This window comes from Gopherus flavomarginatus, chromosome 23 (genome assembly GCF_025201925.1).
Source record: "Gopherus flavomarginatus isolate rGopFla2 chromosome 23, rGopFla2.mat.asm, whole genome shotgun sequence".
In the NCBI taxonomy this organism is placed as follows: domain Eukaryota; kingdom Metazoa; phylum Chordata; order Testudines; family Testudinidae; genus Gopherus; species Gopherus flavomarginatus.
In genome coordinates, this window is record NC_066639.1 from 11,589,003 (window position 1) to 11,615,814 (window position 26,812).

At 49.5% G+C, this 26,812-nt stretch overlaps 3 protein-coding genes across 3 annotated transcripts in view; 1 reads left to right on the plus strand and 2 right to left on the minus strand.

Annotated features, from left to right (window-relative positions):
* LOC127039421 (zinc finger protein 501-like) overlaps positions 1–18,319 on the minus strand; it is a 238,988-nt gene extending 220,669 nt beyond the window's left edge. The window contains exons 1-2 of the mRNA XM_050933166.1: positions 18,088–18,319; positions 13,137–13,219 (exon numbers count right to left, since the gene is read on the minus strand). The gene's annotated coding sequence lies outside the window, so the exon portion shown is untranslated. The remainder of the gene's footprint in view (positions 1–13,136; positions 13,220–18,087) is intronic.
* LOC127039469 (zinc finger protein 436-like) overlaps positions 1–26,812 on the plus strand; it is a 254,552-nt gene that overhangs the window by 171,230 nt on the left and 56,510 nt on the right.
* LOC127039719 (zinc finger protein 239-like) lies at positions 24,025–25,891 on the minus strand (the record flags this gene model as incomplete). Its single annotated transcript, XM_050933575.1, has 1 exon — positions 24,025–25,891. A coding segment is annotated over one exon (795 nt), but the record flags the coding sequence as incomplete, so codon positions are not given.

The window sequence follows — 26,812 nt, forward strand, 5'->3', positions numbered from 1 at the left end:
AGGACAGCAAAAAATCCAATCCTGTTCTTAAGAGGTAAATTTTATTAAAATTGAAAAGGAAAACAATACATCTGGAACTTAGGCTTTTGCTAGATTTTAAAAGAAAATTTTTTTGTAAGCACCCAAAATAGCTTTCTTGGGGGTTCAGCTTAAAGCTTACAAGCAAACAAAAGCATCTGGGATAGCACAGAGGAGATCCAAAAACCAAAATAAAAAAATAAACCTGATTGTGTCTGTCTAAACATTCCCTAGCCAAATCATTTCTTCTAGGTATGGAAGATGAATTTTCATACCTGCTTCAAGCCTTACACAACATTGCTAGTCCGTGTCGCCTTCTCCGGAGAACAACAGATAAAGGGAAAGTTACTTTCCCATTTAACAAAGTTCTAGCCTTTCTATTGGCTCCTTTGCTCAGGTGCCCAATACTTTCCTTTACCTATAGGTTCGTTAACCCTTTAGAGGTAAAGCAAGCAAAGAACTCGCACCAACAGGGATTTTACAGCCAACTGGCTGGCTGGGTATTTATAAAAGGGAGATCCCTCCCCTCCCCTTCATTTATCACTGTATGGTTTGTGAGGAATCATTTGAAAAGACAAACTACTGAATATCCTCCTGTTAAAATGTGTAGCAACATTGTATGTAAAGTTATGAGATTTTATGGTATGATGTTACTGAAAAAGCTGCAACCCTAACCTTAAGTTCCTCAGAGACAGCAAAGCAAACAGCTGGTCAAATAGCCATTCTCCAGGAGGGGGATGGTGTGAAGATGACATTTACATTCCATCATAGGGATCACTTGAAGCTCGTACCTATGACAGCCTGTCACCATGACTCAACTTGGGACTGAATTTGTTTCTAGTACAAAGGACTGAATTATAAAAAGAGGTGAGGAAAATGCAAGAGACTCACTCTCTCTCTCCCCTTTCCCTCTGCTTTTGACAATTCCTGAAGAACTAAATGTGGGCAGCAGGGGCAGGTAAAGAGGAGTCCTGGCTGAAAGGAAAACCAGCCTGTTTCAGCAGATGGTGAGAGAAACATTTGTTTTAAATCCCTTTTGCATTGTTAAGTTAAATATTAGTTTGTGTTTTATCTTGCATTTCTTTCATAAACAATTCTGACTTTTATGCCTCATTACTTGCAGTCACAAAATCTTTTTTTTCAGCGGTTAATAATTTTGTTTCCTTTTTTTATCAAACCAGTGTGTTTGGATTGAAGTGTGTTGGAAACTCCATTTGGAATATAAAGGCTGGTGCATTGCATTTTCCACTGATGAAACAACATATTTCATATGAGCTCCCATTCTTCAGGACTGTGCTGGACAGGGCAAGATGCACATTTCTGGGGGAAGTCTGGGAGCAGAGAATTTTCTGGGGTTCTCCTGTGGGGTACTGTAATTTGGGAGTCACTGACTAGCAGCATTCAAAACTGTCTAGCTAGAAGTGAGTTACATGCTGGAGACTGCGCATGAACAGCCCAGGAGTGGCTGCTCACACAGTAGAGCAGTGTAAAAGGCACTCCAGCTTGGGGAACTGAGGTGACAGAGCTGTTCAACAGTCCAGATCATACTGTGCTTAATGTCACAGACACTTAATTTCAAAGAGTCTGCTAAAACACACAGATAGTAAATCCGCGTCCCAGAAATCAAAGTCTCCAGAGAAAGGGCAAGTCTCCCTGGCACTGCTGCTTGCTGACAGATGGGTCCAGAGACAACGGGAGAGTCCTGGGGAAGCTGGGAACAGTAACCATGGGCTGGTGGGGTTCAGTGGAGAAAGGGAACAGGAAGGGCAGGGATATTACTGAATGCAGGATCTCAGCAGAACCAAATGACAGGGTAACACATATTGCAGCCCAGTGGAAAACATAATCCCAAATATACGTATAAAATGATGGGGTCTAAATTAGTTATTTCCATTGATTTATATAAGGGCAATAAGATATTCTCTGTATTTCTGTATTACTGTCTATCCCTTTTAAAATTATTCCTAACATCCTGTTTGCTTTTTTGACTTCCGCTGCACACTGCTGGATGTCTTCAGAAAACTATCTGCAATGACAAAAAGATCTTTTTCCTGATTAGCCTAATTTTGCCCCCATCATATTGTATGTATAGTTGGGGTTATTTTTCCCAATGTGCATTACTTGATATTTATTCACATTAAATTTCACTTGCCATTTTGTTGCCCATTCCCTTAGTTTTACGAGATTTTTTTGAAGTTCTTCACAGTCTGCCTTGGTCTTAACTATCTTGAGCAGTTTAGTATCATCCGCAAACTTTGCCACCTCACTGTTTACCCCTTTCTCCAGACTATTTATGAATACGTTGAATAGGATTGGTCTGAGGACTGACCCTTGGGGAACACCACTAGTTACTCCTCTCCATTCTGAAAGTTTACCATTTATTCCTACGCTTTCTTCCCTATCTTTTAACCAGTTCTCAATCCATGAAAAGATCTTCCCTCTTATCCCATGATAAATTAATTTATGTAAGAGCCTTTGGTGAGAGACCTTGTCAAAGGCTTTCTGGAAATCTAAGTACACTATGTCCACTGGATACCCTTGTCCACATGTTTGTTGACCCCTTCAAAGAACTCTAATAGATTACTAAGACATGATTTCCCTTTACAAAATCCATGTTGAGTTTTGGGGGAGGGACGGCTCTGTGGTTTGAGCATTGGCCTGCTAAACCCAGGCTTGTGAGTTCAATCCTTGAGGGGGCCACTTAGGGAACTGAGGCAAAAATTGGTCCTGCTAGTGAAGGCAGAGGGCTGGACTCAAAGACCTTTCAAGGTCCCTTCCAGTTCTAGGAGATTGGTATATCTCTTATTTTCATTTCTTTTTTCTTTTTCTTTTCTTTGCCCAAAAATTTTTGTTCTTCTACGTTCCTGGCAATTTTATTCTTTACTATTGTTTCAACTAATTTGCCTGGTACAGACGTTAGACTTACCGGTCCGTAATTGCCAGGATCGCCTTTAGAGCCCTTTTTAAATATTGGTGTTACATTAGCAATCTTCCAGTCATTGGGTACAGAAGCTGATTTAAAGGACAGGTTACAAACCATAGCTAATAATTCCCCAATTTCACATTTGAGTTCCTTCAGAACTCTTGGGTAAATACCATCTGGTTCCGGTGACTTGTTTCAGTTAAGTTTATCAATTAGTTCCAAAACCTCCTCTAGTGACACTTCAATCTCTGGCAATTCCTCAGATTTGTCACCCACAAAAGGTTTGGGAATCTCACCAACATCCTCAGCCGTGAAGACTGAAGCAAAGAATGTATTTAGTTTCTCCACAATGACTTTATTGTCTTTAAGGGCTCCTTTTGTATCTCAATCATCCAGTGGCCCCACTGGTTGTTTAGCAGGCTTCCTGCTTTTGATGTACTTAAACATTTTGTTATTACCTTCCGAGTTTTTGGCTAGCTGTTCTTCACACTCCTCTCTGGCTTTTCTTATTACATTTTTACACTTAATTTGGCAGTGCTTATGCTATCTTCTATATACCTCACTAGGATTTGACTTCCACTTTTTAAGAGGCCTTATCTCTCACTGCTTGTTTTACATGGTCATTAAAGCACAGTGACTCTTTTTTAGTTCTTTTGCTGTATTTAGTAATTTGGGGGATACATTTAAGTTGGGCCTCTAATATTGTGTTTTTGTAAAGTATCCATGCAGCTTGCAAGGATTTCACTCTAGTTACTGTACCTTTTAATTTCTGTTTAACTAACCCCCTCGTTTTTGCATAGTTCCCCTTTCTGAAATTAAATGCCACAGTGTTGAGCTGTTCTTCTCACCACAGGAATGTTAAATGTTGTTATATTATGATCACTATTTCCAAGCGGTCCTGTTATAGTTACCTCATGGACTAGATCCTTTGCTCCACTCAGGACTAAACTGAGAGCTGCTTCTCCCCTTGTGGGTTCTTGTACCACCTGCTCCATGAAGCAGTCATTTAAAGTAGCCAGAAATTTTGTCTCTGCATTTTGTCCTGAGGTGACATGTACCCAGTCAATGTGGGGATAACTGAAATCTCCCATTATTATGGAGTTCTTTATTTTGATAGCCTCTCTAATCTGCCTTCGCATTTCATCCTCACTATCACTGTCTTTGATAGGTGCTTGATAACAAAGCCCTATTGTTATATTCTTATTACAGCACGGAATTACTATCCATAGAGATTCAATGGAACACGCGGTTTCATTTAAGATTTTTACTTCATTTGAGTCTACATTTTCTTTAACATACGGAGCCACTCCCCTTCCCACACCCCGAGTATGACCTGCTCTGTCCTTCTGGTATATTTTGTACCCTGGAACGATTGTGTCCCATTGCTTGTCCTCAGTCCACCAGGTTTCTGTGACACCTATTATGTCAATATCTTCCTTTAACATGAGGCTCTCTAATTCACCCATCTTACTATTTAGACTTCTAGCATTTGTGTACAAGCACTTTAAAAACTTGTCTGTTTATTTGTCTGCCCTTTTCTGATGTGTCAGATTGTTTTGTGTGTAAATGCTTCCTGTCTGATCTGGCCCCTACTTTATCCTCTTCCAGCCTCTCTTCCTGACTAAACTAGAAAAATCTCTATCACTAGATTCTTCTCTAAGACAAGTCTCTGTCTCATCCACGAGTTCCTCTGCAGCCATTGGCTTTCTCCCATTTCTTAGTTTAAAAACTCCTCTGCAACCTTTTTAATGTTAAGTGCCAGCAGTCTGGTTCCACTTTGGTTTAGGTGGAGCCATCCTTCCTGTATAGGCTCCCCCATCCCCAAAGTTTCCCCAGTTCCTAATAAATCTAAACCCCTCCTCTCTACACCATCATCTCATCCACGCATTGAGACTATGAAGCTCTGCCTGGCTACCTGGCCCTGTACGTGGAACTGGAAGCATTTCTGAGAATGCCACCATAGAGGTCCTGGATTTCAGTCTCTTTTCTAGCAGACTAAATTTGACCTCCAGGACGTCTCACCTACTGTTCCTTATGTCATTGGTGCCTACATGTACCACGACCACTGGTTCCTCCCCAGCACTACACATAAATTTATCTAGATGCCTCGAGAAATCAGCAATCTTTGCACCACGCAGGCAAGTCACCATACGGTTCTCCTGGTCATCACAAACCGAACTATCCTCATCCCAGAAGAAAAGTCTGTCCTATCTCGGGGACTCTTTCTGCCCTGCCACCCCCACCAACATGATACAGTTCTGCGGCTATCTGGAAGCCTACTTTCACCGTCTCTGACTCAAAGAATACTTCCAGGACAACACTGAACAGTGCACTGATACACAGGTGCCCTCCCACCAACAGCACAAGAAGAAAAACTCCACATGGACTCCTCCTGAGGGTCGAAATGACAGTCTGGACCTATACATTGAATGCTTCCGCCGGCGTGCACAGGCAGAAATCGTGGAACAACAACATCGCTTGCCTCACAACCTAAGTCGTGCAGAACGCAATGCCATCCACAGCCTCAGAAACCACCCTGACATTATCATCAAAGAGGCTGATAAAGGAGGTGCTGTTGTCATCATGAACAGGTCTGACTACCAAAGGAGGCCTGTCAATAACCTTAGTCCCAGATTTGGACCTTAGCGTCCAAAATATGAGGGTTAGCATGAAAACCTCCAAGCTTAGTTACCAGCTTGGAGTTGGTACTGCTGCCACCACCCAAAAAATTAGAGTGTTTTGGGGCACTCTGGTCCCCCTGGAAAACCTTCCCTGGGGACCCCAAGACCCAAATCCCTTGAGTCTCACAACAAAGGGAAATAATCCTTTTTCCCTTCTCCCCTCCAGGTGCTCCTGGAGAGATACACAGACACAAGCTCTGTGAATCTAAACAGAGTGACTCCCGCCTCTCCATTCCCAGTCCTGGAGAACAGAATTACCAAGTTAATCTCTCTCTTTCCCCCCCGCCCCACCCAGAGGGTATGCAAAGTCAGGCGAACAAATCCAACACACACAGATCTCCCTCTGACTTTCCTCCCACCAATTCCCTGGTGAGTACAGACTCAATTTCCCTGAAGTTTCCCAGTAAAGAAAACTTCAACAGATCTTAAAAAGAAAGCTTTATATAAAAAGAAAGAAAAATACATACAAATGGTCTCTCTGTACTAAGGTGACAAATACAGGGTCAATTGCTTAAAAGAAATATGAATAAACAGCCTTATTCATAAAGAATACAAATCAAAGCACTCCAGCAACTATATTCATGTAAATACAAAAGAAACAAACTCTTTGGTACTCACACCTTGGAAACAGAAGATTAGAAAGCAGAAATCACTTCTCCAAAGCTCAGAGAAAAGCAGGCAGAAAAACAAAGACTCAGACACAACCTTCCCTCAACCCAGAGTTGAAAAAAATCAGGTTTCCTAATTGGTTCTCTTGTCAGGTGCTTCAGGTGAAAGAGACATTAACCCTTAGTTATCTGTTTATGACAAGGCCGCCAGACAACTCTCCAATACCAAATTCTACAGGCCACTTCCCTCAGATCCCACTGAGGAATAAACTAAGAAACTACAGCATCTACTCAGGACACTCCCTACACTAACACCAGAAGAAATCAACATACCCCTAGAGCCCCGACCAGGGTTATTCTATCTACTATCCAAGATCCACAAATCCGGAAACCTTGGACACCCCATCATCTCGGGCATTGGCACTCTCACTGAAGGACTGTCTGGATATATGGACTCTCTACTCAGATCCTATGCCACCAGCACTCCCAGCTATCTCCGTGACACCACTGATTTCCTGAGGAAACTACAATGCATTGGTCACCTCCCAGAAAATACCATCCTATCCACCATGGATGTAGAGGCTCTCTACACAAACATCCCACACACAGATGGAATACAAGCTGTCAGGAACAGTATCCCTGATGATGCCACACCACAACTGGCTGCTGAGCTCTGTGCCTTTATCCTCACACACAACTATTTCAAATTTGATGACAATATATATCTCCAGATCAGTGGCACTGCTATGGGAACCAGCATGGTCCCACAATATGCCAATATCTTTATGGCCGACCTGGAACAACACTTCCTCAGCTCTCGTCCACTCACGCCCCTTCTCTACCTACGCTACATTGATGACATCTTCATCATCTGGACCCATGGGAAGGAGACTCTGGAAAAATTCCATCACGATTTCAACAGCTTCCACCCCACCATCAACCTCAGCCTGGACCAATCTACACAGGAGGTCCACTTTCTTGACACCACGGTGCAAATAAGTGATGGTCACATTAACACCACCCTATTCCAAAAACCTACCGACTGCTATGCCTACATTCATGCCTCCAGCTTCCATCCCGGACACATCACACGATCTATTGCCTACAGCCAAGCACTGAGGTACAACCGCATCTGCTCTAACCCCTCAGACAGAGACCAACACCTACAAAATCTCCACCAAGCATTCTCAAAACTACAATACTTGCACGAGGAAATAAGGAAACAGATCAACAGAGCCAGACGTGTACCCAGAAGCCTCCTACTGCAAGACAAACCCAAGAAAGAAACCAACAGGACTCCATTGGCCATCACATACAGTCCCCAGCTAAAACCTCTCCTACGCATCATCAGGGATCTACAACCCATCCTGGACAATGACCCCACACTTTCACAGGCCTTGGGTGGCAGGCCAGTCCTCGCCCACAGACAACCTGCCAACCTGAAACATATTCTCACCAGTAACTGCACACCGCACCATAACAACTCTAGCTCAGGAACCAATCCATGCAACAAACCTCGATGCCAACTCTGCCCACATATCTACACCAGCGACACCATCACAGGACCTAAACAGATCAGCCACACCATCACTGCTTCATTCACCTGCACATTCACCAATGTAATATACGCCATCATATGCCAGCAATGCCCCTCTGCTATGTACATCGGCCAAACTGTACAGTCTTTACGGAAAAGGATAAATGGATACAAATCAGACATTAGGAATGGCAATATACAAAAACCTGTAGGAGAGCACTTCAACCTCCCTGGCCACACTATAGCAGACCTTAAGGTGGCCATCCTGCAGCAAAAAAACTTCAGGACCAGACTTCAAAGAGAAACTGCTGAGCTTCAGTTCATCTGCAAATTTGACACCATCAGCTCAGGATTGAACAAAGACTGTGAATGGCTTGCCAACTACAGAACCAGTTTCTCCTCTCTTGGTATTCACACCTCAACTGCTAGAACAGGGCCTCACCCTCCCTGATTGAACTGACCTCGTTATCTCTAGCTTGCTTGCTAGCATATATATACCTGCCCCTGGAAATTTCCACTACATGCATCTGAGGTAGTGGGTATTCAACCACGAAAGCTCATGCTCCAAAGAGTCTGTTAGTTTATAAGGTGCCACAGGATTCTTTGCTGTCCAATTATCCTTGTTTCTAATGATCAAATCTCCCATTACTAACAGCTGCCTTTTCTTAATGACTGGAGTTCCCTCCCCGGAGAGGTAACCTCAGTGCAAGGGGTTACCCCAACACCATCTGGAAGGAGGGTCCCAATTATGGGAAGGTTTCCCTCTGCTCCCATTGACTGCTCTCCTTCCTTGGGCCTTTCATCCTCCTCAACAGCACAGTGGCTATGTGGCCGGAGGTGGGAGAAATCTAGTGTTCCAGAAAGCCTCACTGACATACTTCTCTGCCTCCCTTAGTGTCTCCAGTTCCACCACCCTGGCCTCCAAAGCCTTCACGTGCTGTCTGAGGACCAGGAGCTCCTTGCACGGAATGAACACATACGCCACCCGCTCACAGAGCAGGTAATCATACATGCTACATTGAGTGCAACAAACAGGATAGCCTCCACTCTGCTGCTGGGCTTCTGCCTGCATGATCTCCTACAGCTACCTAGGTTAACAACAGGGGGTTTCTTTCAACCAAGAAGTTTGTATTATAGCTTAAATCTTTTAAAGAATGGCAAGAGAATCTCGCCCCCTTCCCACTCCCCTTCCAAACTCCCTCACCAAACTCTCCATTAGCAGCCATGTTTGAAAAGCTCCCTGGTCACTTGCTCACTGCTTTACAAAGCAAACCCCTATCACATACCCCCCCATACCCAGCCCCTACTGAGAGTCACTCAGGATACAGGGCTGGGAGCACCCCCATGACCCAGCCCACCATCCCAGCCCCCAGCCCTGACTCCTGCACCCCCACCCACATATGCAGCCCTCACACCCCATGCTCTGACTGTTGCACACCCCCCACATGCTCACCCCCACCCTGAGCACCAAATATGGGAGCTCCTGCACACACGCCCCCACATTGCCATCTGCATTCCTCGCACCAAATGGGAGCTGCCCCAGGAAAGCACTCCACACCCCAACCTCCTACCCCAACCCTGAACCCCCTCCTGCATCCCAGAACCTGCACCCCAATTTCCAGCCTGCTCCTGCAGCCTAACTCCTTCCCAGACCCTGCACCCCCAGCCTTGACTCCTGCACCCTGAACACCCTGCCCTCACTGACTCCTGCACCCCCACTCACACCCCCAGCCCTTACTCCTTCACCCCTCACAAACACACCCCAGTTCCCTGCCTTCCCTGATTACTGCAACCACCCATACCCCCTGCCCCCAGACACATCCACAGCCCCTCACACACCCTCAGCCCTGACTCCTGCAACCCTTCCACACAGCCTTCTGCCCACCCTGACGTCTGCCCCTCCACATCCCCACCTGCATTGCTCGCATGAAACAGGAGCTGGTCCAGGTAAGCGCTTCACATCCCAACCACCTGCCCCAGCCTTGAGCCCCCTCCCACAACTTAACTCCTGGCCAGACCCTGCACTCCAACATTTTTAATATTTTTTTTTTATAAAGGGCTCTTATCCAAAGCGCTTTACAACAGTTAGCTAATGGTACAAACAGTATTTGGAAAGATCATTAGGTGGTGCACTGAGACGCTCAGCGATTTTCAAGCGGTCTGTGGAAAACTCAGACATCAAAAACAATCAAGGTATCTCACCTTATCCTCATTTACTTCCTTTTACTTATAGGAGGAGGATGAAGAAAAAAAATGAAAAATGGAGGGGGGGGGTGAAATAAGAGAGAATGTTCTTTTTCTTGCCTGTGTCCCAAGGAGGGATCCCTAAAATGAAGCTGAGCACATGGCCCCACTAACACTAAATTCACCACTCAGCTTCCTTCTCTGGATACCCCCAGCCAGCATTCAAGGACACACGGACTGTCTGTGTAATAAGTAACTCTGGACCAGCAGCTCTGACTCCAGCAGTCTGCTCGTTACACCCCAAGGATAATTGTGGTCCGGGTGGAGAAGGCTCAGGGTTTGAGAGGTCAGGGGTAGGAAGCTTCTGCTTATTATGCTGCACTTAACCTTCAGTTTTACTTGAGCAAACAGGAGATATTTGACACTGTGAGATACGGTTCCTGTGCTCTGTTCCCAAAGTGTTCTGCAGCAGGGGAGGGTCTCTGACAGCGTGTGTGTCACTGGCATATTGGCGTGATGCTGAAACAGGACAGAGTAGAGGTGGCACTGGGGGCTGGCATGAATCATCTCTCTTCTTTTCCCCTTCCAAGAACAGAGGGGACAGGAACCCTTACCCAGCAAGGTCACATTCTCATAGTTCTCCTGCATGACATCTCTGTAGAGGGCTCTCTGAGTGGGGTTCAGCAGACCCCCCTCTTCCCTGGTGAAATACACAGCCACCTCCTCGAAGGTCACCGGCCCCTGAAAGAGCGAGAGTCCAACACTCAGTACCTGCTGCCCCACTCACAGCACCCCTATACATGGGGGACAGGAGCCAAACAGAAACTCTGGGTGGATTGCAGTCAGAGTCCCACCCCCACCCTGCTCAGAGCATCCAGGAAACACCAGGGGGAAGGGACAAAGAGAGAGCCCCTCCTGTCTCCCAGCAGAGCCATCACACACCTACTAGCCACTGACTGATTCAGGAGATGGAGCCCGTAGCAGGGTCCAGGGACAGCTCCCTGGTAGGAAGCCCAACACCCTCCCCATTCTGAAGAGCTGGATGTGAAGGGAGGGGAATCTCCCTTAAGCTTCACTGGTGGGTGCCCCTTCATATCTCACAGCAACCACTGGTTAGTCAGGTCGGGCTCCAGCACAACGAGTCTGTTCAGTTTTCCCAGCCCCATGGAGCTGGGTTATTTTCTGCTCCACAAACTTGAGCATTTCCACCGCCGAACCTCATGGGTCTGTTCCTAGAATCTAAGACACTTAAACAACTCCCAACAGGTTTGTCACACACTGTCCTCCTCCCTTTGTCCACCCTGTGCATTTCCTTCCCCGCTCCAACCTCCAAACCAGACTGTGCAAATCTTCCCATTTCCCACGTATTTGCTGCCCCTTTCCCTCCTGCCGGAACCCACCAGCAACCCACTGATAATACCCACCTGAACTGGCTCCTCTGCAGCCATTTCTCTCTCCTGTCCAACGAGAGGACGGGATGAACTGGAGTGAAATATGGACATTATTCCGCAACCTGGCAGGGTGAGAAGGGCAGTTGTGAAGGTTTCAGAACACACTAAATCATTTCACAGTATGCCATGCTGAGAAAGCCTTGATCTCTGTGTACAGTGTAGACCTGGCCCCTCCTGCCAGGCTAAGCCCACAGAGACATGTTTAACCTCCCTTCTCCCTCCCCACATCCCATAACAAAGTCTCTGAACACAAGGCTAGAAAAAAGCAGAACCAAAGGAGTCACTGTGGGGGATTCCCTCTGACACTGACCCCACGGCTGCCACACCCCAGCGGGGGGAATATGGAGTCAGGAACTGGATTTTCCTCTGTCCGATTCTCATCTTTTCCACAGGAAAGTGACTCTATCCAAGGTGCAGCAATACATCTTTCTGGGCAGATCAGAGATCTGGAAATCTCTCTCCAAACTCTTCTCTCCCATTGCCCCTTTCAATCTCCCTATCCCCTCTCCCTGCCCGTCTGGTAGGAAAGTCCCATTCCTGGGTAGTTTGCTCCCCCATGGCTGGATTTTATCCTGCAATTGCTAATGGGATGAGAAATGAGGAGGGTCTGTTTGTGTGGAGTCATTTTAAGGCCAGACCCCAGCATTTTCCCTTCGTTCCTGTCAGTTATTTGGAATGTCTGGCTCAGAAATTAGTATTAACAGGGCCCAGGGCTGCCCTACGGGGCTAGGACCAGCTGGAGAAGGTCACCCCCTGGGCCAGGCAGAGAAGCAGCTTTAATTAAGGTCACTTCCCAGCACAGAACCACACTGGGGGAGAAGCAGCTCCAAGCCTGGTCTCCCAGATCACAATGGAGGCTGCAGTGTCTGACCCAGGAAGCTGAACCCCAATATCCTGAGCAGAGAGGGACAGAGCGTTTGAGCAGCTTCCCTCCTTTAGCTCTCAGGGGAGAGCAGCTAATGAGAGCCCCTCCTCACAGGGAGAATTGCTGATTTCATTTGCCCCATTGTCCATCTGGAGTCATTCCTTGTCCTTCCATACAGTGACTCTGGATTAACAATGGTCTCAATGACACCAGATTTCAGAAAGAATGAGTGCAGAATGCTGTGGAAGAGACCATCACGTGGCAGTGCTAACCCCCTTCCCACCTCCCTCACCCCCAAGATAGAGAACAAGGACTGGGGGAACAAATTTTCTAAACCGAACCAAAAGTTCCTGCAGTTTTCAAAAGAGGAGAAAAGCAGAATCTGTGATTTCACACTCACAGTGTTTGATAAGTGGATAGAAAGTTATCACAGTGACAGGGCAGGTGACTGGGGAAAGCCGGGCAATGCTTGGAGCCAGGACTTTGGCACAAGTTGATCAGAGAGAAGGATCATGGGGGTAAAATCTGAGTGTTTCACATCAATATTTGATAAATGAATAAAGAGGAAATGAGCACCATTTGCAAACATTTTATACGCATGTTCAAGAATCTGAGAAAAGGTGTAAATCTGAGATTTTCTTTTTATGTTATAATTAGAGAGACGGGAAAAGCTCAGGGCATATTCAATTAGAAATAGACAACTAGAGAGAAGTGGGACAAACTTTTAGGTTATTTTATATGAATCTTTGAGATTTGCAAAGAAAATGTGTCACAAACTGATTATTGTACATTTACTTTACTATACTACACATTTACTGTTCCTCTCCCTCCAAGCAGAAACCACCACCAGGTCCCTGAGAATCCTTTACCTGAGCCAGCTCCATTGCAGCCATTGCCTCCCCGCTGGGAGGATGGGCTGATCTGGAGCAAAACGTGGACGTTATACTGTAGCCTGTAAGGGGGAGAAGGGCAATGTGAGAGGATTCAGACAGGGTTTCTCTCCTTTCCACATGTTGATTCCCCTCAGCATTGTTCCCTGGTCATGGATATTCTAGGTTGTGCCACACTGGGAAGCACAGAGTGACCTTATTCCAGTACAGATCTAGCCCCCTCCTACCAGGGTGTGACCCTCTGACACATGGTGAAACCCTCCCAGCAGCAGAATCTCTCTGTTACACTTATCAAGTTTGTGGGTGATACTAAGCTGGGAGGGGTTGCAAGTATTTTGGAGGATAGAACTGAAATTCAAAATCATCCGGACAAACTGGAGAAATAGTCTGAAGTAAATAGGATGAAATTCAATAAAGAGAAATCCAAAGTACTGCACCTAGGAAGGAACAATCAGTTGCACACGTGCAAGACAGGAAATGACTGCCCAGGAAGGAGCACTGTGGAGACGGATCTGGGAGTCACAGTGGATCACAAGCTAAATATGAGTCAACAATGTTACAATGTTGCAAAAAAAATTAAGTATAATTCTGGGATATATTAGCAGCAGTATTGTAAGCAAGACATGAGCAGTAATTCTTCCGCTCTACTCCAGACTGGTTAAGCCTCAACTGGAGTAGTGTGTCCAGTTCTGGGGGCCACATTTCAGGAAAGTTGTGGAAAAATTGGAGAAAGTGCAGAGAAGAGCAACAAAAATGATTCAAGGTCTAGAGAACACAGCCTATGAGGGAAGATTGAAAAAATTGCGTTTGTTTAGTCTGGAGAAGAGAAGACTGAGAGGGGACATAATCAGCTTTCAAGTACATAAATGGTCATTTCAAAGAGGAGGGAGAAAAATTGTTTTTCTTAACCTCTGCAGACAGGACAAAAAGCAATGGGCTTAAATTGCAGAGAGGGAGGTTTAGGTTGGACATTAGGAAAAACTCCCTGTCAGGGTGGTTAAGCACTGGAATAAATTGCTTAGGGAGGTTGTGGAATCTCCATCATTGGGGATTCAGAAAGAAAAAGGTTCAGAACCCCTGGAGTAAGGGACCATCTGTCATGAAGGTGAGCTCACCTGCGTGGCGAGATATATGGGATCACGCAAGAGGACTGTCTGTGATTCCATGTTAATGCTGTTACAGAGCCTGAAGCGTTTACGCTGGATACTTGGTTGGTGAAATCTCCATACAGACCTCACACCCAATTTGGGGTTTGTGCCCTGCTTCTTACCAGTCTGCCTGAGGCTGGTGCTCATGCTCTCGAGTCACTGGAGACAGCATTACAGAGAGAGGGGCTGTGACTTCCCCATGGTCACTAAACAGGCCAGTGACAGAGCCAGGAACAGACCCTGTTAACTCCAGAGCCCTGTCACCCGCAGCTTGGAAAGGTCCCCAGAGCACACTGTATTAGGCTGCAGGAAGAGGTATGCAGGGACTGTAGCTGAGCTGCCCTGCCAAGACAGCCTGTGCATCCATGGACAAACCACCTCGCTGGGGGGTGTCCCCTGGGTCAGGAGAAGTCAGTGTCCAGCCCTTTGGGGCTGTGCTCCTGGATCATACCTCCAGCACTACTGCTGCCCCTCCCTTACCAGCTGCACTGGTCAGCCAGATCCCGGCCTCTGTGAGGTCCCTCCTCCCCGCTCCCACCACCTCAAACCTTCAAACTGGGACATGGTGCACCAGTACCAATCACAGTGCACTAGTGTAAATTCTGTCTGTACTAAGGGTTTGCACAAGTGCCTAAAACATCAGTGTGGCAGAGACCTTCAGAAACAGCAGTACGGTGGCACTAGAACCTATTTCTAGCTCGATCACAGACAGCCTGGGTGACCTTGGACATGTCAATGTTTGTACTCCCAACTTCACTCTTTTTACCCAGTTGCCCACTCACTGGGGTCTCCTCTCTCTCTCCAGAGCTGCTCACCACTAAAATCTGTGTGGGTGTCACCAGAGCTGAGCTAGTTCAGCTCTGGAATAGTCTTACAAGGGGGACTGTGGAGTCTCTTTCCCTGGAAGTTTTTAAGAACAAGTAGGACAAACCTCTGTCAGAGATAATGTACATATACTTGGTTCTGACTCAGCAGAGAGAGCTGGACTTGATGACATCTTGATGACACTACATTTCTAGGATGTTATGCAATATATACATATAAAAACACAACATACAGAATAAAACCCACCACAACATAATGTCAGCAAATTTGGGGGGGGGGGGTAACAGCCTACACTCCACAGCATAAATAACAATACAAAGAAAAAGAAGCAACACGATGCAAACGACGACATCCTAGGACAAAAGAACACAATGGAAAATAGCTCAACTCAAACCAACATAGCACAGACACCAAACAAGCTGAGGCAAAACAATGCACCATAAAACTGCTACACAACATCGTGCAATCACAGTTCCAAATGGCACCATGCAAAACAGCTCAGCGTAGAACAGGACACAGCACAAAAGAGAATTATTTCAATGCAGGCCTGGAAGGGATCTTGAGAGGGCGTCTACTCCAGCCTCCCGTGCTGAGGCAGAACCAAGTATCCCTAGACATTCCCAGACTGGTGTATCTCTAACCTGGTCTTAAAGACCTCCAGTGAAGGAAATTCCACAGCCTACCTTGTAAGGCAACGCAAGGCAAACACAGACCAAAACTATGCTGTACACACACATGCTGGGCTTTTGGTTAAGGGGAGTGGTAAGAATTGAAACAATTTGGATTCAGTTCCCAGTTTTTCCCCAAATTCTCCATGCAAACTTGCTAGACACCAGCGGCTGGCCTGCGCCAGCTGACTTGGGCTCACACGGCTCAGGCTGCGGAGCTGTTTAATTGTGGTGTCCATGTTCCAGCTGGGGCTGCAGCCCAAGGTCTGGTACCCTCCCACCCGGCAGGGTCCTACAGCCTGGCTTCAACCCAAGCCCAGACATCTACACTGCAATTAACAGCCCCTTCGCCTGAGTCCTGTGAGCCTGAGTCACGTGGCATGGGCCAGCTGGGGGTTTTAACAGCAGGGTAGAGATACCCTTGGTGTTTTTTCAGCACCAGTCACAATGGGAACCTTGATCTTGGTGTCTGTGCACGAGCCCTGCACAACAGAGGGCCTGACCTCAGTAGGGGACTCTGCAACTCCCAGCATCACAAGATCCCTGATTTTGTTTAGGGTCCCTGCAGCATCTGGAAAAATATGGAGGCAGAGTCTGTGCAGTGCCCAGTACAGTGGTGGGGCGTGATCTGGGTCAGGGTCACTGCAGTGTCAGGCCCAACGGGGACACAGATCTCAGTCAAGGTCTCTGAAGTGCCCAGCACAATGGAGGCAGAAATCTGGGCCAGTTGTGCGCTGCCCAGCACAAGGGGGGGGCAGTGATCTTTGTCCAGGTCTCAGTTTTACCTGGCACAATGGGGGGCCTGATGTCTGTGGGGTCTCTGCAGTGCCCAGCACAACAGAGGCGCAGATCCCACTTGGGGTCTCCACAGCACCTGTCACAACAGTGGGGTCTGACCTCTGTTGGGGTCTCTGCAGCACCTGGCAGAACAGGGCCCAGATCTCACTTGGGGTCTCTGCAGCTCCAGGAACAAGGTCCCTGATTTTGTTTGCTGTCTCTGCAGCGCCTGGCACAATGGGAGCCTGATTTCACATGGTGTTGATGCAGGGCCTGTCATAACAGGGGCCCGGAGCTCAGTCAGAGTCACTGTAGCATCCAGCACAACAAGGTCCCTGTTCTCTGTAGGGGTCTGTGCAGTTCCTGGCACCACCAGGGCCCCAAACTTGGTCAAGGTTTGTGCAGGGCACGGCACTGAGGGACCTCATCTCAGGCCAGGGCTGAGCCATGCTGAGTACGATAAGAGCCCTGATCTCAGTCACACACCTGGAGAGAAAAGCGGGACGATTTTCAAGAATTCAATATCAGTATTTCAGAACTGAGGAGAAAATGGGGCACAAACTAAATATTTGCCAATATAAGAGAAAAGCACCAACATGTGGGGAGATTTTATGTCACCATTCAACAGTTCAAGAGAAAAGACGGGAGATTGGAGGGGCTTATACAGGGATATTGAATCAACAACAGGATGGGACGGATTCTTCTGGTCACACATTCACATGGCCAGCAGAGCCCCGGGTGGTGCGGCTTTCACAGGGGAAAGGAGCGGGACTGGAGTCAGAAGGTCACTGGCTGTGGGGAGGGGCTGGCAGTGGGGTCTAGGAATTTGACTAGCAGGCGAGGGGGGGGCTTTGGGCTGGGCAGGTCGGGGAGGGGAAAGTAGCTGGACTGGGAAACCTGGGGCTGGGCCATCTCCATGGGGGACACTTGTTCCTCCCTCCCCTTCCTGGCCCTTCCCATGCCCTGTTGCCAGCAGAGAGGGGCCCCACCAGCCCAGCCCAGAGGTGTTCCTGTCTCAGGGCCCCCCCAGCCTCTGCCCAGTTCAGAAATCACTCGGGGGAACCATTTCCCACCCACACAAGGACAAATCCCTGCAGGTGAAAATGGGGGAAACACCCCAAACCTGAGATCTGAACTGGCCATTGGCGAAGGGCAGAGAAAATGGGGCACAATGGGGGGAGGGGAACAGGGAACTTCTCAGGGGTTTGGGAGAGGGGGGGTCACCCTGGGTGCTGCTCGTTGCTCTCTAGGGAGAAAGGGGGCAGGACGGGAGAGGAGGGGGGTCCCCAAGGGGGGGGGCAGCGGTAAATCCGAGGGGATCTCAGCCCCCCCCCGTTCTCTCCCCGCTCCTCGGGGGTCACCTGCTCTCTCCACCCCCCCCCGGCCATGTCCGGGCTGCACAGACATTTCCCACCCGCCCCTTTCCCAGCCCCCGCCCGGCCCCACAGGGGGTTAATGCGGGACTCTCCTGCTCCCCGATCTGCGCATGCCCAGAGCCCCCACGGCACAAACCCTTCTCCGGCCCCGGGAGAGGCTCCAACGGCCCCGCGCCACCCAGGCAGAGCCGGAGCGACCAACGTGCCTTCGCAGCCCGGCTCCGCCTCCCCGCCGACGTCACTTCCGCTCCCAGGAGAGTCAGGAACTACATCTCCCAGCCTGCCCCGGGGCCACTTCCGCCCTCTCCAGCCCAAGTAAAGGAGGTTCCCGGGGCCAGGCAGGCCGTCTCCCCGCCCCTCCTCCTTTTCCCCTGCTGAGAGACCGGCCCACCCCCCGCCTTTTCCCGGGGAGCGGTTTAATACAGCGGCAGCGCTGGGAGGGCTTGTGACCTCTAAACAGCCGCTAATCCCCAGCCCTGACCCCCCCAGCGCACCCCAAACTCCCAGCTCCCCAAGCCTTGACCCCCCCAGCGCACCCCAAACTCCCAGCTCCCCCCAGCCCTGACCCCCCCAGCGCACCCCAAACTCCCAGCTCCCCCCCAGCCCTGATCCCCCCAGCACACCCCAAACTCCCAGCTCCCCCCAGCCCTGATCCCCCCAGTGCACCCCAAACTCCCAGCTCCCCCCAGCCCTGACCCCCCCAGCGCACCCCAAACTCCCAGCTCCCCGCCAACCCCAGCCGCTCCCTCCGCCCGGCTCTGACACCCCAGATCCCCTCGGCTCCCCCTCCCCTCGCTCCCGGGCCCAGCCTGGGCTCCGAGCTCTGCAGCCGAGCCGCGCTCCGGCCCCTCCTGCAGCTCCCGGCTCCGCCCGTGACACTCGCCCCCCGCCAGCCCCGCTCCGGCCGCGGGGAGCTCGGGGACCCCCCCCCGGGCAGGGGGCGAGCCGGGCCCGGCCCCTCCCGACAGGAGCGTGTCCGCCCCACGCGTATTCCCACCCCCTCGGGCCCTGCCCCCGGCCTCACCGCGCGGGCTGCAGGGCTGGAGCAGCCCCCGCGCTGTGCTCCCGACCCGGCCACGGCCCCGCTGCCGGTGTAACGGGGCAGAAACTGCACCTATTGCCAAACCGGAGAGTTGCTCAAAGTGTCGTCACAGGCACAAAGGGGCGGGGCGACTCCTCCCCGGCCTGGCCCTGCCCCCCGGGCCCCACGCAGTGGGGTTGGACACGCAGGGACCCGCCTCAGCCCGGAGGGGGCAGGAGAGGGGCTGGGGCTCCCCAGGGGAAAAGCAGAGGCGGGGGCTGGTGCTGCTGAACCATCAGACTAAGGAGACCCCGGCTGAGAATGCAGCGAGCACGTGTCAGTTCAGCGCTGGAGATGGGACCCAGCACGTGTCAATCACCTGCCTCTAAAGCCTCTAAATCCCCTGGGCACCGCTCGCCAGGGCACAGCTTGGGAGCTGCCCTGGGAATAGATCCTGCGGGAAATCCCTTCCCCCCCTCTGCTAGCTTGTGTTTGTTACAGCCCTGGAAATAACCCGCTGCCTGTGTGCCCCGCAGAGAACAGAGGAGCAAATTCTCTCCCTGTTCACCCTTCCACAGCCATGAAAGGAAGGAATAAACCCCCAGCAGCACCCTGCCCCACAGAGTCCCCCCCGTAAGGAGAGAGATGTGCAGTGACTAGGGCTCCAGCTCAGCGTCACCAGGTTTATATAACTTTTGGTGATGCCCAGAACAGGTCCAAGTCCTGCCCTTCCTTCCTCGCTCCCCCCCCCCGTCCTCCTAAAGCTCTGGGAGGGAGTTTGGGTACATGAGGTGCAGGCTCTGGGATGGGCAGGGGGTGGGGGGAGACGGTGGCAGCCTGTGGGAGTGAGTTTGGGTGCTGGATGGGGTGCGAGTTCTGGGAGGGAGTTTGAGTGCATGAAGTGCAGGCTCGGGGGCTGGGCAGGGGGTTGGAGTACAGGGGAGGCGGGGGTGGACCCTGGCAGGGAGTTTAGGTGTGGGCGGGCAGGAGGATCTGCACTGGGGCAGGGGGTTGGGGTGCAGGGGGGCAGTGGCAAGCTCTGGAGCAGGGAGTTGGGGTGCAGGGAGGCGGTGGTGGCCTCTAGGAGGGAGTTTGGGTGTGGGCGGGGTGGGGGATCTGCGCTGGGGCAGGGGGTTGGGGTGTAGGGGGGCAGTGGCAGGCTCTGGGAGGGAGCTTGGGTGTGGGCTCTGGGCTGGGGCAGGGAGTTGGGGTGCAGGAAGGCGGTGGTGGCCTCTGGGAGGGAGTTTGGGTGTGGGCAGGGTGGGGGATCTGCGCTGGGGCAGGGGGTTGGGGTGCAGGGGGGCAGTAGCAGGGTCTGGGAGGGAGTTTGGGTGTGGGCTTTGGCCTGTGGCAGAGGGTTAGGGTGTGGCACCTATCTTGGGCAGCTCCCGAAAGTGACCCACACCCCCATCTGTAAGCAACTCCTACATGGAGGAGACCTGGGGGGCGTGGGTCTCCTGGCACCACTGCCCGCTGGCACCACCCCTGCAGCTCCCATTGCCGCAGTTCCAATGGCAGAGTTGGCACTTGGGGTGGGGCAGCATGCGAGAGACACACCCCACGGGGGCCATAGGGATGTTCCAGATGCTTCTGGGAGTGGTGCGCCGTGCAGAACAAGGGTGGGCAGGATTCTGCTTTAGTCCCGCTGTGCTGCCGGTAGTGGTAGCAGGAGCCCCTGGGCCCTTTCAAATCGCCTGGGGCCAACTGCTCAGGCTTTCTGACTTTCTGATGGGGAAGCAAAGGGAAGGCACATGTGCCCCCATGAGCAGTTCTGGGGAGTCTTTTGGGGGCTCCTGGAGGAGGCAGCAGAGAGGTGCAGCCTCACCCCCGAGTCTGTTTCACTGGAGGAGAGTAGGGGCTGCAGGGTGATCTCCTACCTCTGTGCATCCAGCAGCCTGTGCTCTCCCCTGCCATACTGGAGCTTCCACATTTATTTAGTGACAGATAAAATTTGCAGAATTTTAAAATATTGTGCACAGAATTTTTTTAGTGCAGAATCTCCTCAGGAGTGAGACTGACTCAGGGAACCAACTTGGATTGTCACTGCCTGGTTAACCACTCAGCCACCACACCAGTGCACAGAGAGTGCCAAGCCCTACTGCTTTGCGGGGCTGGGGTCGGGTCATACACATTCAGGCTGTGCGCTCCCCCGCTACAAACCGCTGCTGATTTCCCATCTAGGACGTTAGCCGTTACTGACAGGGTTTGTTTGTGTTCTTTTTTCTTATCTCATTGTTAGGTGTAAGAAGTATAAATTGTTTAGTATGTTCAATTAGTTGGTTACTAAGATGTTTATGAAGTAAATCACTGGCTTTAAAATAAGATCCTGTCTGGAACATATGAACTATTGACCCCTGGACTCCATCTCTGAGAGGGGACGTGTTTACCATCAGGACAGAGGCTCAGACCAGTCCAAACTGGTTTTTCCAGCCAAAACCAGCCCTCAGCGTCAGGGCCGTCCTTAGGATTTATGGTGCCTTAGGCAGGATTATTAAACTGGTGCCCTTGTGCCTGTCTTGCTCTTAGCAACACAAACATAAGCTTACAGTATTGGAAAACTTGCCACAGGCATGTTACTAAAATCAGTTTAACTTAATTAAGCACACTGTAATACTGATGAACTAACACTAAAAAGTCGCACTATAGAAAAAATTCTGATTTGACAGAATGATGCAAATAATATATTTTTTTAAATTTGTCAACATTTTATTGGAAATTTATATGAAGAGGTATTGAAACAAGGATTAGTTTTTAATTAAAAGCAGTCTTTCTGGCTTTTTTGGCTGCAAAATCAGTAATAATGTAATCGCATGACAAAGTGATGTCTTGTTCGATTGTAAACATAGCAAGACCAGTCAAGGTTCCTGACTCATTGTAGAGTGCAGATAGTTTTTAATGAGCTTTAGTTTTGAGAAACTCTATTCTCCTGATGCTACTGTTACAGGAATTGTTAGTAGAATATGAGTGGCAAGTTTGCTGGTATGAATAAACTGTACAATGTCCATCACTGATTTTGCATGTGGCAACAACTCAGTTCTTCGTACAGTTCAAGTCCATTTAAATAAAAATGATCACCATGCTTCAGGAGGCTCTTTAGGTCAGGGATCCACAATGTGGTGCCCGCGGGTGCCATGGCACCCACAGGGGCTTCTCAGTGCACCCACACACTGGCCGGAGGACGAGCATCTGCAGAAACGTTGCCGAAATTCGGTGGCATTTTGGCGCCAATGCCTCTGGATGACACTGCTTGCTGTCGAATTTAGGCAGCATTTCGGCGGATGCTCGTCCACCACCACGGTCCTTTGTCTGGCGCATGCCAGACGAAAAAGGTTGGTGACCACTGTTCTAGGTTCTTGCACTTTGTCATTAGTTGCTCTTGTTTTCCTATTTTGTTGAATTTAGTCCCACTCAGCCTGCTGCCAGCTGAGTGAATAGAACCCCAGGCCGACAGTGGGTTGAGTGGCTCAGCTAGGGTCTCAGCTGCCAGTCTGCTCAGCCTGGGGTTCCTTGGGGGTCTCCAGGCCAGCAGCGGGTGCAGAGTGGGGCTGGCAGCTGGGACCCTGAGTGGCAATGGGGCAGCAGCCGGAATCCCAGAGCAGCGGCGGGCTGAGCCATTCAGCCCACCACTGCGTGTCATCAAAAATCAGCTCACATGCCACCTTTGGCACGTGCCGTAGGTTGCCGACCCCTGCTCTATACACTAGTAAGGAGATGGGCATATTACAGTTGTTGGAGGGCTCTATTTAGCAGTAACAGGGCTATAGTAAAGTCAGTCAACATTTTTTGTTTCTCTGATGAAAACTGGCCCACTCTCTTCCCCATTCCAAAATTGTCACAAATAATTGTCAACAACTTAATTTTCTGTTTTTGGCTAAGATATTGATTTTTTTTAAAAAAATATATATTGAAATTGAATTCAGGATTCTCAGCAAGCATTTTTAGCAACAAATTTGCTCAATGACAATCAAAATGGCAACACAGTATTACTTTCATGCTTGGCTTACCCCCCCCAGCCTGCTGGTTCAACAGCTGCAGTAGAGGAGGAGATAGGTGGAAAACTGCAGGACCCCAAAAATCCACATCTTGGGGTGCAGAGCTTTAAGACAAGTCAATGCTCCTTTCTCAGCCTTAGCTTCTCCCTCTTTCAAGTAGAGATAATAATGATCCACTCCTACCTACCACACAGTGTGTGGAAACAGGGCTGGCTCTAGGTTTTTTGCCGCCCTAAGCAAAACAAATTTTGGCTGCCCCCACCCCAGCCCAAAGCTCCCAGCCACACTCTCCCGCTGACCGAGCACTGGGCTTTCCCCCCACCTGCAGCCCCCTACAACCCCAGCCCTGGGCTCTCCCCCCCACACACCCCATGCCAACAACATAGGTTTGTTCTCTCCAGTCCGCCCAGGCTGAGCTGCTCCCTTTTATACTCCATCTCCAGTCGGAGCATGCCCAGAGAGGGTGAGGGGGTGTGGCCTCTTCAGCCCACAGGGTGCAGTTAACCCTAGCAGTGCCAGTGCAGGGTTGATGCACCTCATCACAGACAGCATTTCCCAAATTTTGGGATTAGCCAGGAGATCTCTTCAGAGGTAACCTCCTGTAGGGACTGGGTCACAAATACCTTGGGAACCAAATACCTGGGCATTTTGCCTAGTTCCAAGTCACTTGCTGTGGAATTCTATCCCTGGATCATCTGAGACAATAATGACTTAAACAATTGAACTACCCTGTGACCATGTGCACTTACTTCCGTCAATTGCACCATCTGGGGTCTGCTGCTGTTCACCTTTTCAGAGTGGAGATTTAAAAACAGACTGTTTCTCTGATAATATGTCCACCAGCTATCAGTATTCTCTCCTGTTGACTGAACTGTATTTGAATTTTCTCCATGTCATCATGCAGGGATAGGGGAAAAAACAAACGTAAAAGTAAAAAATGATGGTCATTTGCCTGAAATTTCCCAATAAATCTGAGCTACAATCTGTCAAACACCACTAACATGCAGTTATATGACCAAGAAGCCTTCATGAAAGATAGAAAACCTATATCACAAAGAGGTAGAAGACACTTTCATTTTAATTTAAAGTGAAATTCCAGACTAGGTTACATCTGATGTCTCAGAATCAGGATGAGAAATTCTCCCGATTCACTGAAACATGCTTCACCCAGCGCTGTCTCGTTAGTGTTATTTACAGAAGCTTTAGCACCTACAGAACAGGCGGAAAAAACAGCTGACCCTCCCAGAAGTGGCTTTGCCAATAGAGGGAAAAGGGGATTTGAACAGTGCTTGGGATCCATTTGAAATCCCCTTCCAGGTCTGTGACACTTTCAGCTCCTGCCAGAGTGACTCTGATTTAGGATCAAAGATGTCCAAGCACCATTCCCAAGCATGGACAGCCAAGAACATGACCTCAGCGGACATGTTGGGAAGTGAAGGAATATGAAGGGGTGAAGTGTGCATGGCTCGGACATAAGGTAACAGTTCTGGGGTGATGGGGAAGGACGGAATCTCTGAGTCGCCCCATCTCCTTCCAGTGTCACAGAGCCTGAAATGACCCTTATTTCCCTGACACTGCTCCAGCTCTTCATCATATTTAAATATATTTTACATGAGAAAAAAAGTCAACAAAATAACTGCTCTTCTGCACAATCCAGGGTAATGTGAGAACAACTGGAAATGAGACAATCTGTCCTCAGAGAGGAACTTGACGTCTGGAACAATAACTTTGCACTGGGAGGAGGAGTATAAATGTGAATCTCCAGGTTTGTTTAGACAAGGAAATGTGACGGTGGTTAGGTCAGATCAGGAGGAAATGTGCTATATAACCCCACCCACTATCCATGGCCCATGTCTTTACTGCAAGAATAGCTGTCTTTTTACATCAGGAAAGTGAACTCAAGCTAGCTAACTCCATGGCAACCACAGTGATGAGATCCAGGTAGATTTTATCTCAACGTAGCTGGTTGAAGACACTCCCCATCTCCCCCACCTGGGGTGATGACATTCCTGATAGAAAGGACACCCACTCCCATGACTCGCAGGACAATGGAGTTGATAGAAAGGACCACAGGATCCACCCCAAAGACAGGCGAGCTTCAAAAGTGCGCAAGTTGTGTGGGAGTTGAGGGACTACAGTGGGCAAAAGATGCAAACGGCCTTAACAAACACTATCGAGGAACTGTCAAAAGAATTAAAGAAAAAAATCTTCTGACAGGTATAGAGAAGGTTTTTATGAAGTTTATCTCCTTTACAGATTCTCTGATGTTTAGAAAGGCCTGAACTATGAGTGAAGCTTTTCCCACACTCGCAGCATTCATAGGGTCTCTGCCCGGTGTGGATTCTGTAATGTATAATAAGGGTTGAGCTCCGAGAGAAGCTTTTCACGCACTCACTGCATTCATAGGGTCTCTGTCCCATGTGGACTCTCTGGTGAGAGATAAGAGAGGAGAGGTGAGTGAAACGTTTCCCGCATTCACTGCATTCATAGTGTCTCTCTCCTGTGTGGATCCTCTGATGCATAGTAAGGTTTGAGCTCCGAGAGAAGCTTTTCCCACACTCACAACATTCATAGGGTCGCTCTCCTGCGTGCGTTGTCTGATGAGAGGTAAGGGAGGAGAAGTGAGTGAAACGTTTCCCGCACTCACGGCATTCATAGGGTCTCTCTCCTGTGTGGATCCGTTGATGTATAGTAAGGTTTGAGCTCCGAGAGAAGCTTTTCCCACACTCGCAGCATTCATAGGGTCGCTCTCCCGTGTGCATTGTCTGATGAGAGATAAGGGCTGATCTCTGAGTGAAGCTTAGCCCGCACTTGCAGCATTTGTAGGGTCGCTCTCCCGTGTGGATTCTCTGATGAGAGTTAAGGGTATATCTCTGAGTGAAACCTTTCCCGCACTCACAGCATTCATAGAGTCTCTCTCCTCTGTGTATTTACTGATGCCTACTAAGGGCAAAGGTACGATTGAAGTTTTTCCCACACTCACTACATATATTCTCTCGCTTCTCCGTGAGGATCTTCTCCTGGGATGTAGTTTCCTTGAGGTCCCTGGGAGTTCCCTGACAATTAATGGGTTCATCCACTCTCTCCTCTGAGTGGTTTCCCTCCTCTCTCTCTTGTCTATGGTAACTTTCATCAGCTTTTCCCTGATCACGGGGGCTGGTCACGCTCCCTTTGGATCTTCGCAATAATTCCCCATGCACTTCGGCAAGCTCAGCATCTTCCTGGTGAGGATTCTGCTCCTCGCTCTCCCTCACCACCCTATCACCTGCTAGAAGGAAGGAGAAATCTCAGAATTGGGGATGGAAAGGCAGAGAGCAAACGCAAGTAAGTGCCGGAGAGAGAGACAATAAAAATCAGCAACTGAATTCCCCCAAACTCATCCCCATGGGGAGAGTGCAGGGGATCAATTCTGCTCTACACCCAGGACTGGCCTTTAGATTGGGCCGTACGGGTGCCCCACCCAAGGGGGTGCCGGGCACAGGGTTTGGATTCCCATCTGACCTGCTGCCGAGAGGCTCGCTGGGCTGATGAAAATGGCACAGGGAGGCAGATAAGCAGCTGCGTGGGGGAGTGGAAGATACCTGAGCTGCAGGGGGCAGTTGGACGATCAGCCATCAGAGCCAGGTGACTGCTCCAGAACAGAGGGGCCTCTCCACACACACAGTCCTTCACACACGCCCATCAACATACACACACTCCTCATATCCTCTCCTACACACACACACACACACACACACACACACACACAGTCCCCCAACACACACACCATGGCTCCCTGCATGCAGGTCACTTCCCCACCTGAGCTATGCTGAGACATCAGGAGCAGCTGCTCTCCTGCCCTCCCCTTA